The sequence below is a fragment of the Anopheles gambiae genome, chromosome 3, assembly GCF_943734735.2.
Source record: "Anopheles gambiae chromosome 3, idAnoGambNW_F1_1, whole genome shotgun sequence".
NCBI lineage: Eukaryota > Metazoa > Arthropoda > Insecta > Diptera > Culicidae > Anopheles > Anopheles gambiae.
Window position 1 is genome coordinate 63725558 of NC_064602.1, and position 15710 is coordinate 63741267.

The window sequence follows — 15710 nt, forward strand, 5'->3', positions numbered from 1 at the left end:
GCAACAGCTTCCTTACCACTATGCATTGTACCAGTTTGATTAGGTTTAGTTTAGTGAAGCTTTGATAACTTATGGTTCGTTACATTAAGGTCAGAATAACTGTATCTGTATACATGTAGACAATTATAAATAATACACTCGCATTGCAGGGAGTGGTCTCCTTTTTTTTAAATGCACAAGAATCCGATCAAATAAATCTATGAGCATATACATCTAGGTTTCAACAAATATTGACCCAGTTTAAGGTTGTTACTAACCCCGAGTTATAATAATCTGGATCAAATCAACCGTGCATGCAACACATATTCTCCCAATCAAACATACTCACCATGCCGTAGTACCTAACGAGAATCCACCATAACTACACTCCCTGCGGTACCAACAGTGTCCGAGAGATCAACATTTCTGTAATCTGGCTGCATTGTGATGGTGTGCTGGTTTCCCAGCAATCGGTAGGATTTTCATCGAACTGAAGCAGTTTCATCGCGCGCGGCGCTAATTGAACACACGCTACAATAAGGCCAGTGCACCGCCAAACACTGCGGAATGTTATGCCACTGTTCCACCAATAAAACCCCCATCGCCACCCCACCCCACCAGCAGTCCTTTTCAGCTGAGTGGATCAATGTAAATCCTTGAGGTAAGTCAACCCCCATTACCGGCCTAGCGTCGCTCTAGGGGAAAGCTCAACGCCAAGTGTGCGTAGCCTACCAACAGCCCTTTGGCGGCGCGTCCAAACGACGGTCGCTTGTGATTAGATGATCCGAAAGGATTACAGGGCAGCTTAGGCGGTTAGGTTGCGACCACGCGCAAGTAGGCTTACCTGAAAGAACGGCACCAGTGCGATGACCAGCCAGAGCAGAATGTTGGCGAGACTCGCGGTGAATATGTTAATCGGACAGGCCGTCATGTTGTGGAACAGATGCGCCACGCTCGACACCGTGTAGCTGAGGTTAAGCACGGTCAGGCTGGCCACCGGTAGTGAGATTTTTGTGTTTAGATGGTGAAGAAGCTTCCGGAACTCGCAGATTTCCTGTTGTTTTATGGTTATGTTTTTTTTTGTACACATCCACAGTAGATTTGGTCAGTAGGAATCGGCAAAGTCAAGAAATGTTGAAAGAAACAAGAATTTTTGTTATTAGAATAATTGGAAACATTTAGTGAATGGTTAAAAACAAGAAAAATACACACTTAATAATATTTTTTTATTAATGTCATGCATGAAACGAGCCAGCAAGCTAATGCAGCAAACGAGCTTTTTCTATTCAATATTCGGATCAATTTATGAATTTTCCATATTTGTTTTATTTATTTGAAATGTTCCGCCAGTATTGCTATTTTTTTATATGTAAGCAATTACAAAGCTAACCCATTATTCATTAACTTTTCTAAATTCAACTTTTGAAGACGATATTCGAAAAGTGTAACTGTAACTGTAGTGGTGGTAGGTAGTACTAATAATAATTGTAGTAGCACTAAAATACGTTGTACATAAATGACAGTTTAGAACTAATGACGTTATTTATGTAAGTACTTAATATTCTCTGGTCCTTCACTTTCACTAAAATAATATTTTTTAAATATTTATTACTACAGTACAACATCGATTATCTGGGCAGCTTGAGACTGGACGGTTACCGGTTGATCGATTACTAGAGATAATGGTCCAAGAAATGTCAATTTATGTAAAAACTATAATAATAACTGATTTTATTAACATTTAACTTTGAATCATTCGACTTTTAACAACAACAACAATCGACTTTTAACAAAATGAAGTTAGAAAATAACACTAGACACTAACTAGAGAGCTGTACAAAAAAAAGTTAACCAACTTGACTATCGCTGCAAATGTCCACCACGATTGAACTACCGTCAAATTTACTGGTACGGTTAAGTCGCCCGCCGGTTAATCCGCCCCCGGATAATCGATGTTCTACTATAGTATGGATTATAAATGATTTACTAAAATGCATTGCCGTTTGGTTCCAATTGCTCCATTATGGTTTTTTTTTACCATTTTGCTACTATAGGTATAGATTAAAGGCTTGTTCCTACAATTGTTATAGTCATAATTTTAGTACAAATTTGAAGTTGGTAATAATTATCTTTGATAGTGGCTATACTTTTTTTAATGCAGTAGGAACGATTGCTTTTAATGCATATTATGCATTGATAGAGAAGAATACCCATAACAATAACAATGATGAATAAATGGGCTATTCGCTGGTTGCTTTTGTACTTGTTTAATTACATTTTCAAGTGCATTTAATTTATTTGAAGAGTTCCTAATTTTTTTGAATGATGGCAACATAGGGGAACACTTTATTGTACTACCATCAAATCCATCAAAATCTACCAATTATATAGTTGATGTTGGTAATATGGTACAAATAATTTTCTTTAGTGTCTACTTAATTGTTAATTGGTAATTGTTACTACGTATGGTTATTTTTATGGAGCCTGATATTAGACCATTGTTCAACTTGATTGTTTGGAATTTTTTGCAACAGCTTCAACGGTATTCGGACTAAGCAACCGCCAGTTTAGCTCCGCTAATGTCTTACAATGTCTTACGTCTTTATCAGCATGTACAGAAATGACATCCGTTAGGCTATGTGGGAGTCGATGTGTCGTTTCAATTTAAATCAGCACAGAATGTAATGAAAGAAATTATTAAATGCCAAATTGTCTCGTAGTTTAGAAAAGTGATTGTAGCAATGAATCTTCTTCTTCTTAGTTCTCACAACAACCGTAGTTGACCTAGACCTGTCTATGACACTAATGGCTTGAATATCAGTAACTTATTGATTAACCATAGTAGTATAGTTAGTTCTATTATGAAGGCACGTTCTATACGGGGCTTGAGTCAACATCAAGCATATCGTTAAGTCGTACCAGTTGACGTCTGTACCAACTGGCAAATGTTGATGAAATATGAATATCCACACATTTTCTCAATAGTATTATCCATAAATTCTCTCAAAAGTTAATGGAAGCAACAATGTGACTATATTTAATGAAAGCTCGATAATGAGCTGCTAGGTTCAACTTAGCTAATCCAAAAAAAACCTCAATTATTAATCTCTTTTTTAATTTAACCAAATTTCATTTCATATCCATATCACTTTACTTCATACGTTGTTCTGACACCAATTTACACAATATTTATGATTCCAGCGTTGCAACAATAATTCTAGCGGTTATAATTTTTGTCCGAATGTTTAGCAACTGGCTACACCACACATTCCTAAACAACCCCCATTCTACAAACCTTTGGTCTAGAATCAAAAGCCATCCATGTGAACCCTCGTTCTAAGCATGAAACCAATTGTCCGTAAGAATTTCCCAACATTCCATGACGTGGCAAAACACCCAAGTTGCGCAAACTGCTAAACGACCAGCGGAGGAAAGCTTACCGGTATCGAGGGCTATGGCCCTAAACTGAACTGAAGCTGTTGATTTATTTATTCGATAGATTATGATAGTGATTATGCGGAAAATATCTATAATTGAATGGTCAAATTAGCGCCTGTTACCATGGGTTTATGTTTTGGGGCTTTCGATGGGCGTAACATAACGTATCGCTTTACTCTAGACGGCAGTGTCGACTATGGGTATGCCGCTCAAGGTCCGCCATTGGCCGATGCCTTCTCAAACTACAATGAAATTACTTCGCTTCCCTGAACGCTAGGCCCGTGTGATGCATCTGCTGGGAGAGGACATGGTCGCGTTAATTACAACCGTGCCGAAGCCAGCAGGAAAGATACACCACCGCGTTGTAATGAGAAAATGTGCAGGAGGAATGTTTTCGATAAATTTTCCCGTGGGCAAATTTGTCCTCTGAGAGGCGAGACGGTCATCGGTGGGCAGTTTTGTGTAGTGCAGCGCCGTGTTTGTTGGTAGCTGGTGAAAGGTATACTTTTCGCAGCGTGAACATTTAATTGGATTCCTGTGCGACCGTAGAGAATATTTATGCCGATTATCGCAAGAGCATTGTCGATTTCGGGTGCTGATTGTTTCCGGCTACAGCTACACAAATCATGTGTATGTTGAAGCCGTTAGATTTATGTGAACAAACTACAGGTAGCTCTTGTAGGGAGTTTTTAGGTAACTTCGTCAGCTTTTTCATATCAAGTGTTTTAATCATATTATTTGTTGTCGTGGTGGTGTTAACCCTATTATTTTTTTAAAGAAACTCATTTTTATGCATTTAAAATTCAACAATTTTACGCCTCTAGTTCAATTGTCAATAGTTGGCTGACAGTTAATTAAAAAGCATGCGTGTTTAGGGTAAACGCTTCTTGTTTCATAGATCATAGGTAAAAACAAATTTTGCATAGATCGATTTATATCCAGTACGCCCAGCAAGCACTGGCTATCCGATTACTTGTGGTAAAATAAGCGTAGGAAGTCTGTCATGATCGCGTAAATCGCTACTACATAAATACTAGAACTAAACTAGTTAACTAAACTAGTAAAATTTAAATACTAAGGCTAAGGCCTTATAATACTAAATAAAAAGGCATTTAACTATATGAATATTTTGAAAATAATTAAAAACATACAAACTATCGATATACGCTGTTATCACTATAGATTGAGTGAGTTGAATTGTTAAAAAAATGTATGGATTTAACTGAGCTCGAAAAGTTTAGGAGATTTTGTTTTTACTATTTACAGTCACAGCATGTACAGCACAGTCACTAAAGGAGTAAATGACTAGTCGACGAGGAAAGTGGATGAGTTAAAGTGTGTGTCTCTTGTCGACCCAGAGACTGAGTTGATTGAATCCGAAAAGAGTGAGTCACAGAGAATAAAAGAGTATAATCCAGCAAGAGTGAGATGTTCGTGTAGAGAGTGAGAAAGTTGAATTGCTAGGAGGTTATATTTGTGTTGTACATTGTTTTTATAATTCTTTAAAGAGAAAGTAAAAAATTAAAATTCCTTATTCACTTATATCGCCATCGATATTCTCTCCATATTATCTCTCCTTGTATATAAACAAATCAAAAACATTCCGTATTATACTGTACTTTTTTTTAAAACGATCGTTTGGTTCTGTATAATTCATAAATACATTTTGAACAAAAATTGTTACTACCAATGAAAAATGTCCCAAAACTGTTATTTTAGTTCTTTTTTCTTTGTTCATATTATTCATGGCTGGTTTGATGAGTTCATGAAATGTCAAGATCTTAGATAATTCATCATTTCTCACAGTTCGGGTTTGTTTTCATTCCAAATTTGAATTTAATTTCTTCAGTCGCTATTTGTTCGCTAACCAAACAATAATAGTAACTTCTTTGTTTTGAATTCATTTAGTTATTATTAATATTTTGCCAATTCCTGTTCCATTTCAGTGATGGTGTTTTGGATTAAATATGTGGTAGGGGAAGTGAATATATTACTTGTTTATAAATTTCTTTATCTGAAGGACTATTGTTCTTATTGGCACTAGGAAGGGATAGAATGTTGGAAGATCTTTAATGTTAGGTGAATTTTCTGTTTGGTTGAAGAAGCTTCTTGTAAAAGGCATGAAAAAGGTTGTTTTTCAATAATATGTCGGTTGATCAATAATGTTATTAGTTAGCAGTTAGCATTAGTTAGTGTTCTAGTATTAGCAACTTAAGACCTCCCTTGGCTTTGCTTAAAGCAAGTTGTTGCATTTTTATCCTTGGGCCTCCATTTGATCATATAAATATTCCCAGATGATATTTACTTATGGTCATAATTGAACGTATGTACCATAGTTTCAATGTTAGTAAAGTGTTGGCTAGAATAACCCGTTGCTGGAAGTTCAGCTCTCTCATTTTGTGTTGTATTACTTGTTGAGCAAACTTATGTGTTGTTGCTTCCCAATTCTATTTCTTCTATTTCTATTTCAAAATTGTGATTTTCTCTCTGTTTTCAAGTCAGTGTTGATTCTATTGCGATTATTGACTACTCCTGTGCCATATCGATTGCTTAATTAATCTTAGTTAAGAAACGTTCACGCTATGTTACAAGTTAGACTTATGTTGTATTCTAACCACATTTGAAATACTGCTCAAAGTTTAAATTATTATACACTTCTGATCGAACTGGAAGTTTTTCTATGACCAGAACACTATGTAGCATGATTTTGTTTACCAATCTTCTTTGCGGGCTGGGTTGAAAAAGGCAAACGGCACATTCATTCCATTTCGAGCTGTCGAACAGTAATTGGAATACATCGTCGTAACATAGAGTTAGTGCGAGCTGGATTTTTGTTCCAATCCGGTAAGTACCGGCAAACTAGAGTAGAACTGAAACCTAAATGATGTGAAACAAGTAAATATATTGCATGTATTAAATGCAATAAATTTTACAGATACATGTGCAAGTAAAGTAAAGCCACAGCATTTTGGAAGTAGGTTGTTATACAGTTAGTCCTGATTTGGTGTTATATTAAGTAATGTTTGATCTTGTTTATTGCATTGATAATTATTCAAGAGTTTTCGGGTTTGTGTCTAATAGGCACTTAATACAATTTTTTGAACACTTTTAATATTAATTAAATATTTGAAAAAAAAAAACACTAAAATATTACATCTTAATATGTCCTGAATGTATGTCATCTAAAATAGCGTTTCCCCATAAAAAATACAATGAAAATCAATAAAACAATTTAAAAGTTTTAGCAAAAGTGTGATATAAAAAAACAACTCACCCGCATCCAGTTCAGTGGTTCGATCGTGTGCAGTAGCAGCTTTTCCTTCAGCGCCTTTAAATAGCATCGCAGCATATAACACATCAAGCCATAACTCACAATCACTACCATCTGTACGAGATCATGGAGAAACAGTGTAACCGAGAGCAGCGCCCTCAATAGCTCGCCTGTATGTGTCCATCGTGCCAACCCACCGGTCCATCCAAACGATAAAAATCGCTCGAAAACGGTGACTCCATCGATTCCGATCAGCGTTACGTACGCGATGGAGACGCCCAGCCAAACCAGTCCCAGTCCAAAGTAGAGCCAAAGTGTCAACACTAACCGGCGCGGATTGCTGCTGAGGATAAAGACCTGCAAAAAATGTATGTGCATATATGCACACGATCAATCAGGCGATGAATTTATAATGCCGGTTCAAAATCTACGAGCCCAGTTCAATCAATTCCGGCTGTCGGACGCTAATTTCCCGTTGGTTATTCGCACAAACGGATTCAGTACATCGGTGTCATCGTTAATGGAATTTATGTTTTTCATTTACTTCGATACTCCTCTGCCCGCGCAGCTGTGAAGCCATAGTAAAGATGCAACAGTAGGAAAGGATAGGCGTCGGTAGGCGGGAATTTCCACGACACAGGTAATGGGTTTGTGGGAAATTGTTTAACGTTATCATGTGATGTGTCCAAGTGAAGCACATACATCTCGGGGAAGAAAAAACGAGAGATACGTATGTACGCATAATGTGAAGAGGCCAGAAGCATTTTTAACGTTTTAAAATAAGCAAAATCAAATATTTAGCAAATGGCTAACAAGATAAGGATTTTGAGGTTTTAGCGTTGATAAGCAGATGTTTCATCATAATGAAATATTATACGATTTTTGTAGCTGTAATGTTATTGGCTATTGATTTGACCATTAAATACTATTAATATTTCCTCTAACGAAATCAATATGTTTAACAAAAGATTGGATTTCTATACGGTATTCATATATATTAATTAATCTTTTGAATTTGTCAGCAATAACGATATAATCATACTTACCTAACATATTAAAAGAGGCTCGCTTAAGCAAGTTTTTATAATTGTACTAAGGAACGATATTTTGTGGGGAAGTCTATCGTCTGTGTAAAGTAGTGTGTTTTTTACTTATTTAATTTCATTAAAGGATACTATTTTAATTGCTCTTGGGTGAAGGTCTTTTTGTAAATAGTTTCTAGGTTGTATTTAAAATCTAGTTTCTAGGTTCAAGCAAGGTTCTTATTGTTGTATTTTTTTTGATGTTGTTTGATGTAATATCTGCTGTTTTTTTATTATCTTCATTTTTTTCTAATTTGTTGTCATAGCTCGGAGTTAGCTTCGGTGCCCTTCCCCTTCCTCGCTTGAGTTTTTCCTTTTCTTATTCCACTGTTTCTTGCGAGAAACGATGCTCCACTTTGAGGTTTGTTTGTTGATGTTGCCTCGAGGGAGAATGTCGAGAGATCGAACATTTCTAAATTTATTTCTTCCTCTTTTTTAGTTTATGTTTTGCAGATGCACTCCGCTAACGTTTTTTGACAATCCTGCTGTTGGCGATGTAACTGTTATTGTGGGTCTCTGATGATTGTTAAATGTATTGGTTTTGTTAATGGTGTTAGTATTTATTTATATTAGTGGTGTTAGTATTTACTGTTTTGGATGTTGCTTTTATCGTCTAGGCATAGGTTTTAAGCACATAATAAATTGAGGTACAGTTTGCAGTTGCAGAATCTGCATGAGTTTGATTGGGTTTGATAGGTGTTCGTGATTTTGTGTTCGTTTGCTAGGATGGATTTCATGATTATTCTGGCAATATAGTCGCCACTCTTGGTCATATACTTGCTCCCCACTTTGACGGTTTTGACATTTTTCACATATTCGTATTGTGCCAAAAATTAAATAACTGTCTTCCCTGTCTCCTCCGGAGCATTGATCATTTGCACCTCTACTGATACAGATGGTGCATCTGCCATATTCTCCGAAATTTTGCAGGTTTTTGTATGGAACACTATTGTTGCATTCGTTGCTTCTTGCATCTATGGGCTGCTTAATTTTACGTAAAACGTAGTTCTAGCCTACATATCTGATGCATGACCACTGTCTGTGTGTCATTTTTCAGGTTATCCTCCGCAAACTTGTGAATTTCCTGGAAAGTATTTTAGAACACTACCACTATTAATGAAACTATCACCAAATTTTTGTAGGTTTATTCAAGACACAGTTTTTGTAAATGGTTAGGTACACTATATTCAAACAGGCATACCGGATGCTCTCCGGATACCGAAAAAATGTTGACACATTTAACAAAAAAAAGGATTTTTGGACACTATGCAACACTTTTAACCCCTTTGTAAAAACCCAGATAACATTTCATACTTAATTACTATTAAATTATAGTATGGAGCGCATTGTAGTGCAGTACCACCAGGGGTCCTTTACGTTTCTAATCTGCTTTTTATACGGAGTTTGATAGTTGGAGGCTGAAATCATGTAAACACTCCATAAAAATCCACTCACAAAACAAGCCTGCTTACTTAGCCTCAAAGCCAGAATTAGATTCGAGTACCTGCTCGATGGTAAAACAAGTTGGTGTTTTGATTTGTCCCGAAGTGCATTAAAGAGATCACGTAGTGGAATCTAGAATCAAAGTGTATTTAAACCAGGTGGTCTCATAGCATTTTATCACCAAATTTGAATGTCACTTTTTACAGGACGGGTGAAAACTTTTGCTCAAACAGGCTTTCTGGTAGCGAATACACAAAACACTCTTAAAATCTTCATTCAGAAGCAGAAGCGATAAAAATCAGCCTTCTAAATACATGCACGTTGGGACAAGCTTACCTGTATACTAATACCCACTTTGATAGCTTCTTGAAAACTGCTATACAACGGAAACAGCTGACAGGCTGAAATTTCAGCCTACGACCTAAAAACGAAAAGGGGTAGCACTATTGGTACTATCCCCATGTTAACCCTATATGCATTGCAAATCGATTGACAGCGCATTGAAGCGCATCAAGAATTCTATTTTTCTCATGACTGAGAATGTCTGGATTATTGATTATGATGATGAGCTTCCGTCCAAAAATATCTATTCCAGTAATTATTAATAATACTGTTATGAATTATTTGTTTCATAAACACAAACGTACCCGTTCGATGAGGTTCTGCAACTGTTCATTGTCAGCAAAGCGATAGATAAAAACCGCTAGTATGAATCCGTTCAGGTGTAGCAAAGCAGGGACAAGATAGATGAAGATTGCTTCACCCGATGCTAGGAGACCGAGGTGTCCAGGTTCTCGGTTCAGTTTTATGGTTAAATTGCCGCTCTCCGTTAAAAAATCTGACGTCTCGTCGCGGATCGTCCAGTTCGGTGATTGTTTAACAACGTCTGGTGTCGTTGTTGTGGTTATCGTCCATCCTGGGGTTGTGGAGATGGATAAAGGTTGGATTGGTTCTATGATCCCATGATCACGTCTAAAAAAGTTTAGTGAAAATAGTAATATCAATGGCAGCGCAGATGATAGTAATATATTTTAAAGTGTGTCAATAAATATGTTAATAAAAAATGTCTTTAAAAAGATATACATGGGCTGTCAAATAATCCAATGTTGGCAATCGATCTAGGTAAAGAAATGGAGTATGTATCCCTGCCTTCATAGAATAGATAGCAATGAATAAGATGCAAACTTCCAAAACTTATAACACGCATCTTGATTGTAAGGTCTTGAGTCTGGAATAGTAATAAAACTTAGTAATAGAACTACATCTCTTGAATATGAATTATTAAGTTAAAATTTTAAAGCAGGTTTGTAAACACTGTGAAAAATCATATTATTACGTAGGCGATAAAAATGCTTATTTATGAAGAAATCTAGCGTAACTAGTAGGGGAAGGTAGGTAAAGACGGACAATGAGGGTAAGATGGACACTTCTCATATATGCATCAAAATGGTAATTTTCGAAATAATCAACAATGCAGCATCCTAACTTAAAGTTAAACAACAGATTTGAGAACATTTTTGGCATAATATATGCAAACTTGGTTAAATCCACAAACAAAATAAATTTTCAATCGCGCGCACCCTCGTCGATCTAATTTGACTACTACGGATCGTAAGTTCTACAACTTGTATTGTTTTTATTTCCAGAAGTTTTATTTCATGAATGAGTTTTCGTGATCATTAATGAAAAAAACTGGCGAAAGAACGAGAATGAAAGCAATACAAAATATTGTTTTCTGGTGGTTTAAACATTCTGACATCAAAGCGGGAAAGACGGACACTTTGTTGTAGGGAAAAATGGATTTATTGATTTATTTTACTTCTTATATCACTTGGTGATGAATAGATTTCTTCAAATACCTTAAATAAGGGCATTCCGAAGCTATAAACCAATCAGCAACTAGAGAAAGTATTGAAATAAGCGAGAAATGAAACACCGGTCAAAATAGTAGCCATTCGATATGCTGTTACTCGCTCGACGCTGATGAGGCGCCTCACGAAATCCAATATCTTGTCACGACTTGGACAACTTTAAGCAATAAAAATTTGATGCATTGATACGACATAGTTCAGGAATAGATGAGAAATTCTATGGGATTACAAATATCAAATGATGAATTTTGACATGGTGGAAAATAGCTTACACTATTAACAAGTCCCTTAAAAAATACAGGCGTCGTGGACTTTACGTGGTGTAATTTCCTAAAAGGAAGTTCTAGATTGTTGTTCTGTAAGCTATAGCAACGTCAGCTGCCTGTGCGCGATAGTTCAATAATGCTTTAGATGCTGCATTCTACGATATATTGCAAGCGCCGCTTACAATTTCTAAAACCACGGATGAATGAATCGCCGTTGCAATAGACCAAGAATTGGTTTATAAACGTACTAAGACATGGAAAGCGATAGAATTTGTTAAAATACTGTAAAACTCTTTTCTTTCCAACGTTTTCTACAGGTATCCATCTTACCCTTCATCCATCTTTCCCATATCAGGTGTCCGTCTTACCCGTACATTTCAAACCCACACGAACAAAAAAAAATGTTTTTCATTCATGAAAAAAACGCAAAAATCGATGGAAACTTAAAAGTTTCAACACATTTTTTGATAAAACATGAGTGTAAGATAATATATGCATATTTTCATGGTCGTTTCACTTATATATCCTTAGATTTTTAACATTTCCCTTAACGTGTCTGTCTTTACCTACCTTCCCCTAAATGGATCAAACATTCAAAAACACGCTTTTCAAGTGTCAATACCCAAAGCTAATTAACCTTTATGTTTTTCTAATTGCATTTCATATAAACTACCCCAAAACTATATTTTTATTTTAATCAGCTTATAGCTTGTTTCTTCTGACTTAAACACATAGATCAATATAACCTTGTGTATTCTAACACTTAACTGCGTGCTAAGCCATTTTTTTGTTTTTACACTCAGATTGTTGTAACCATATTTTCCATGAAATGATTCTTACAGCATTTTTATATCTATTTATGTATTTAAAAAACGGTTCATTTTTTTCAAACTATAGTAACTATATGTTAATAACTGTGCTTTTAACGAAGCTTGTGCGTTTTCTTCACGACCGGAGTAGTCATTTCAGCCTTTACAGGTTTGCTTAAGTACGTACATTTTTGAAAATTCCTTTTGGTCGTTTCAAGTCTACGTATTTTATGCAAAAGTAAACGTAACACTTTTAATAAACGATGTTAAACAAACGATTTCAAAAGCATCCAGTATCCACAATATTCAGGAATTGCAATTTTAGCAAATTTGGTTTAATACAGGGAACTGTCTGGAAAATTCTAGCGATTAATTGTCATTAATTTCAATAGGGCCAGTTTTTACATACTCGGGAGAGAAGAACAGAGACACAAACTGAAAAAATAAGCAGCAAAATAGTCCTTCATGAGTCTCAAAGTCCGGACGTTACGGGTAAGTGAAAATGAGGCCACAAAATGGTTGAAACTTTAGAAAAATGGAACGTAATGGAATGAGTAGCTGACCACAAAAAAACTCCCCAAAAACATGATTCCACAAAGGTTTGATATGAAAATGCTGTAAAACATCAAATAAAGATTTAATAAAAATAAGAGGAAATGATGGTGACCAAAAATGAGTGAAACCCGATTGTTCTAAATACCATCTCACAGCAGATGACATCGAATCACATCATTCTATGCTGTGCAACATTCGTAAACCGCTGAAACGGGTTTGACGCAGTCCGCTCGAATAGTACGGACCATGAAAAGTTAAAATGCTTGGAGAACCATTGGAGAAGTGCTGCAACAAGGCAACAAGGGACTGTGGGACAAACAGTTCGTGACTTTTACGACCACCACTTTTTGATGTTTCATGTTTGCAGCAAATTAAGCAACTGAGGCGCCAATTTGCACCACTAAGAGGGAGACCAAGACCAATAGACGAGGTTGGTGAGGAATAGGAATAGAGGATACGAAGTGTGGGTTTTGTACGCTATGGTATAATTCAGTGTTTCTTAAATTGTTATTGGATATTTCATATAATAAACAATATATTTTCAAAATTTTGTCAAATCTATAAAGCAAAAACAAAAATCGTAAATGTATTAATTTATAACAAAGAAATAAAAACAAACTAAAATGAAAAATTAATAACCAGTGTAAGTACAAGTAGGAAATGCCCCTCGTGTTGACAATCACTGAATATGATTTGACGCTATTACTGCATACATGCATGGTAAAAAAACTGCAACATAAGCAGTAGAAAATAATAGAATAGTACCAAAACAAAAGCCAAAATGTACACTTGCAAATGCCAAAAGAGCAAAAACAAATTATGACCAAAATTATGGGCGAGAAACGATGATGATGAAGTTGTAAATCACAGCAATATGCAAAAATAGTAGGAAAAAAGAAGAATAATGAGAGAATCACTCCTCCCCGTCGATTTCTGAAGAGAGCTTTTCCAAGGAATTACCCAAATATTCACAACCCAAGCAAGCTACAATAAGCGGGGTTTTTTGTTCGTGTCCAAAGCATTTCTCCTACATTTGAAGCAAACATTGAGCTGAACACAACCCCCCTGAAGCGTAATGATCGTAAGATTTTCGGTTTTATTTGCGGTCGATTTTTTGTCGTTCTGCTGTTTGTACGGCAGCTGGAATGCATCCTTTCTTGTGTCTGCAGAAAATGGCAGCACGATGAGTAGAGGAAATCTGTTTTCCAAAGTTTCTTGCACTTTCGGTTTCGGTAGCTGCGGGGCAATTTTCAGGACAATATTTCCATTTGGGTTTGTAGTGTCTGGAAGCTCACCCTGCCAGACGTCCTTTGCCAGCATGCTTTGGAGGTATGGGGTAGGTGGGTTTTGTCCGAAACACGAACATGATTGCTTGTGAATTGCTTACTCAAACAAAACCCAATCGTCTCAATCGTCACTGGGATGTTTGATAATAGCGGAGAAAATAGACGGAATGATTAAAGGTTTGGCCAGGAGAGTTCCGGCCAATTCATTTTCAACACGTTACAAGAAGAGAAGAATGAACAAGCAAACTCGGGCACAACGAGCAGATGCTTCTTTTTCTACACCGATCACAAAATGGTTGGTTGACACAGAGATTTTGAGCATAAAACCAAGTGAAAACAAAAGAAACTAAAAAACGATGGACGGAATGAATCGGTATCCTGCATATGGGGAAGGAAACGGGATTTTTTCACCATACATTTCACTCAATGCTCCAGCAAAGGACATGATGTTTCTACATGCCATTCATTCTATGTTCTTGCCCGCAGTAGAAAAATGGGACACCCGCCTGAATCGGTACAATGATGCGGGAAATTGGTATCGGGAGACTTTCATGCATTCTTTCCCAGTAGTGGTGCTGCAAGTTGCTGGTGTACTTTTTTTGTTGTTGTTGTTTGCCATATACATACTGCGCAGTGTAATGCAGCAAGCATGGTTTTGCAAGATTTGCACGATGATGGAATTTTATGCGAAGCCACCGCACCGTAATCATGGTCATTAGAGGAAATTGAGTTGAAATGGTTCATTATCTATCCGGAGCGAGTTGGTCGGTAGATGGTGTGCCTTTTTTCCCCTTGCCGGTTCGTTTTTTTGTTTTTACTTCCAGTCTATCGCCCAATTGGATCATTCTAACCCACCCACGGGGAATTGGAAAGGGTGAGGAAAATGGTGGGTACAAAATTGTAATCCAACCATTGCAGAGACAAGTGGTTGGTGGACGGGAAAGACAGATTGTCGGGTATGGAGGTAGGACGGGCAGGTTTTGGTTTATGTGTTTTCTCTACCTCACACTAGTGCTGCGATAGTAGCGTTGTTGCATTGAAAAATTGCACTCTCCTGTGTCGTGTGGCATGCGAGAAGTGCAAACATTAATCACACAAAAACCCTCCGTTCCCTGTGCGCATTTGGTGGTGGTGGACAATATCCAACACTTGCACTGGTTTGGATGTTTTATACCCTTCCAGGGAGCACACGCCCGTCAGTGCTTGCCGAGGGTAAGTTTATGCTTGTGAAATTCACAATTCTTGCAGACATGCAATGCCTGCACAAGGGCCATCGATGTTCGGGCGTTAGTGGTAAACGGTTGGGTTTGAGTATATAGGACACTAAATGAGCCAAAAAATGTAAAATTGTGCGGTCGGTATGGATAAAATGTTGAGTGGAGGGTGTAAGTGTAAGACGAGCGAGGTCGAGTCATTATAGAGGTAAAAATTAAGGGTACTAAAACAGCTTCTAGCTTGCATCGAAAATATGAGATAGAGATCAAGCATGTAACCTACATGAAGCGAACTATAAGGCATGGGCTGCACATCTTACTTCCAGCTGAGGTTTGCTTAATTAACAATAAGAAAAAGTGAAAGAATTACGGGAAGATTTCATGGCATAAATACATACACTAAATATGTAACATTGCAGCTGCCATGTTTGATGAACAAAATCGAATGTAATTGTCATAATGGCGCGAAAATGTAAACAATGCTGACAAAATGAAA

The 15710-nt window shown here is 36.8% G+C and overlaps 1 protein-coding gene across 7 annotated transcripts in view; it reads right to left on the reverse strand.

The window, feature by feature from the left end:
• Positions 1–15710, reverse strand: part of LOC1275269 (uncharacterized) — a 36943-nt gene that overhangs the window by 4885 nt on the left and 16348 nt on the right. For all 7 annotated transcript variants that reach the window (XM_061662012.1, XM_061662010.1, XM_061662011.1 and 4 more), the window contains exons 5-7: positions 9861–10185; positions 6692–7045; positions 824–1033 (exon numbers count right to left, since the gene is read on the reverse strand). In XM_061662012.1, coding sequence (XP_061517996.1) covers positions 824–1033; positions 6692–7045; positions 9861–10185 — 889 coding nt within the window. The remainder of the gene's footprint in view (positions 1–823; positions 1034–6691; positions 7046–9860; positions 10186–15710) is intronic.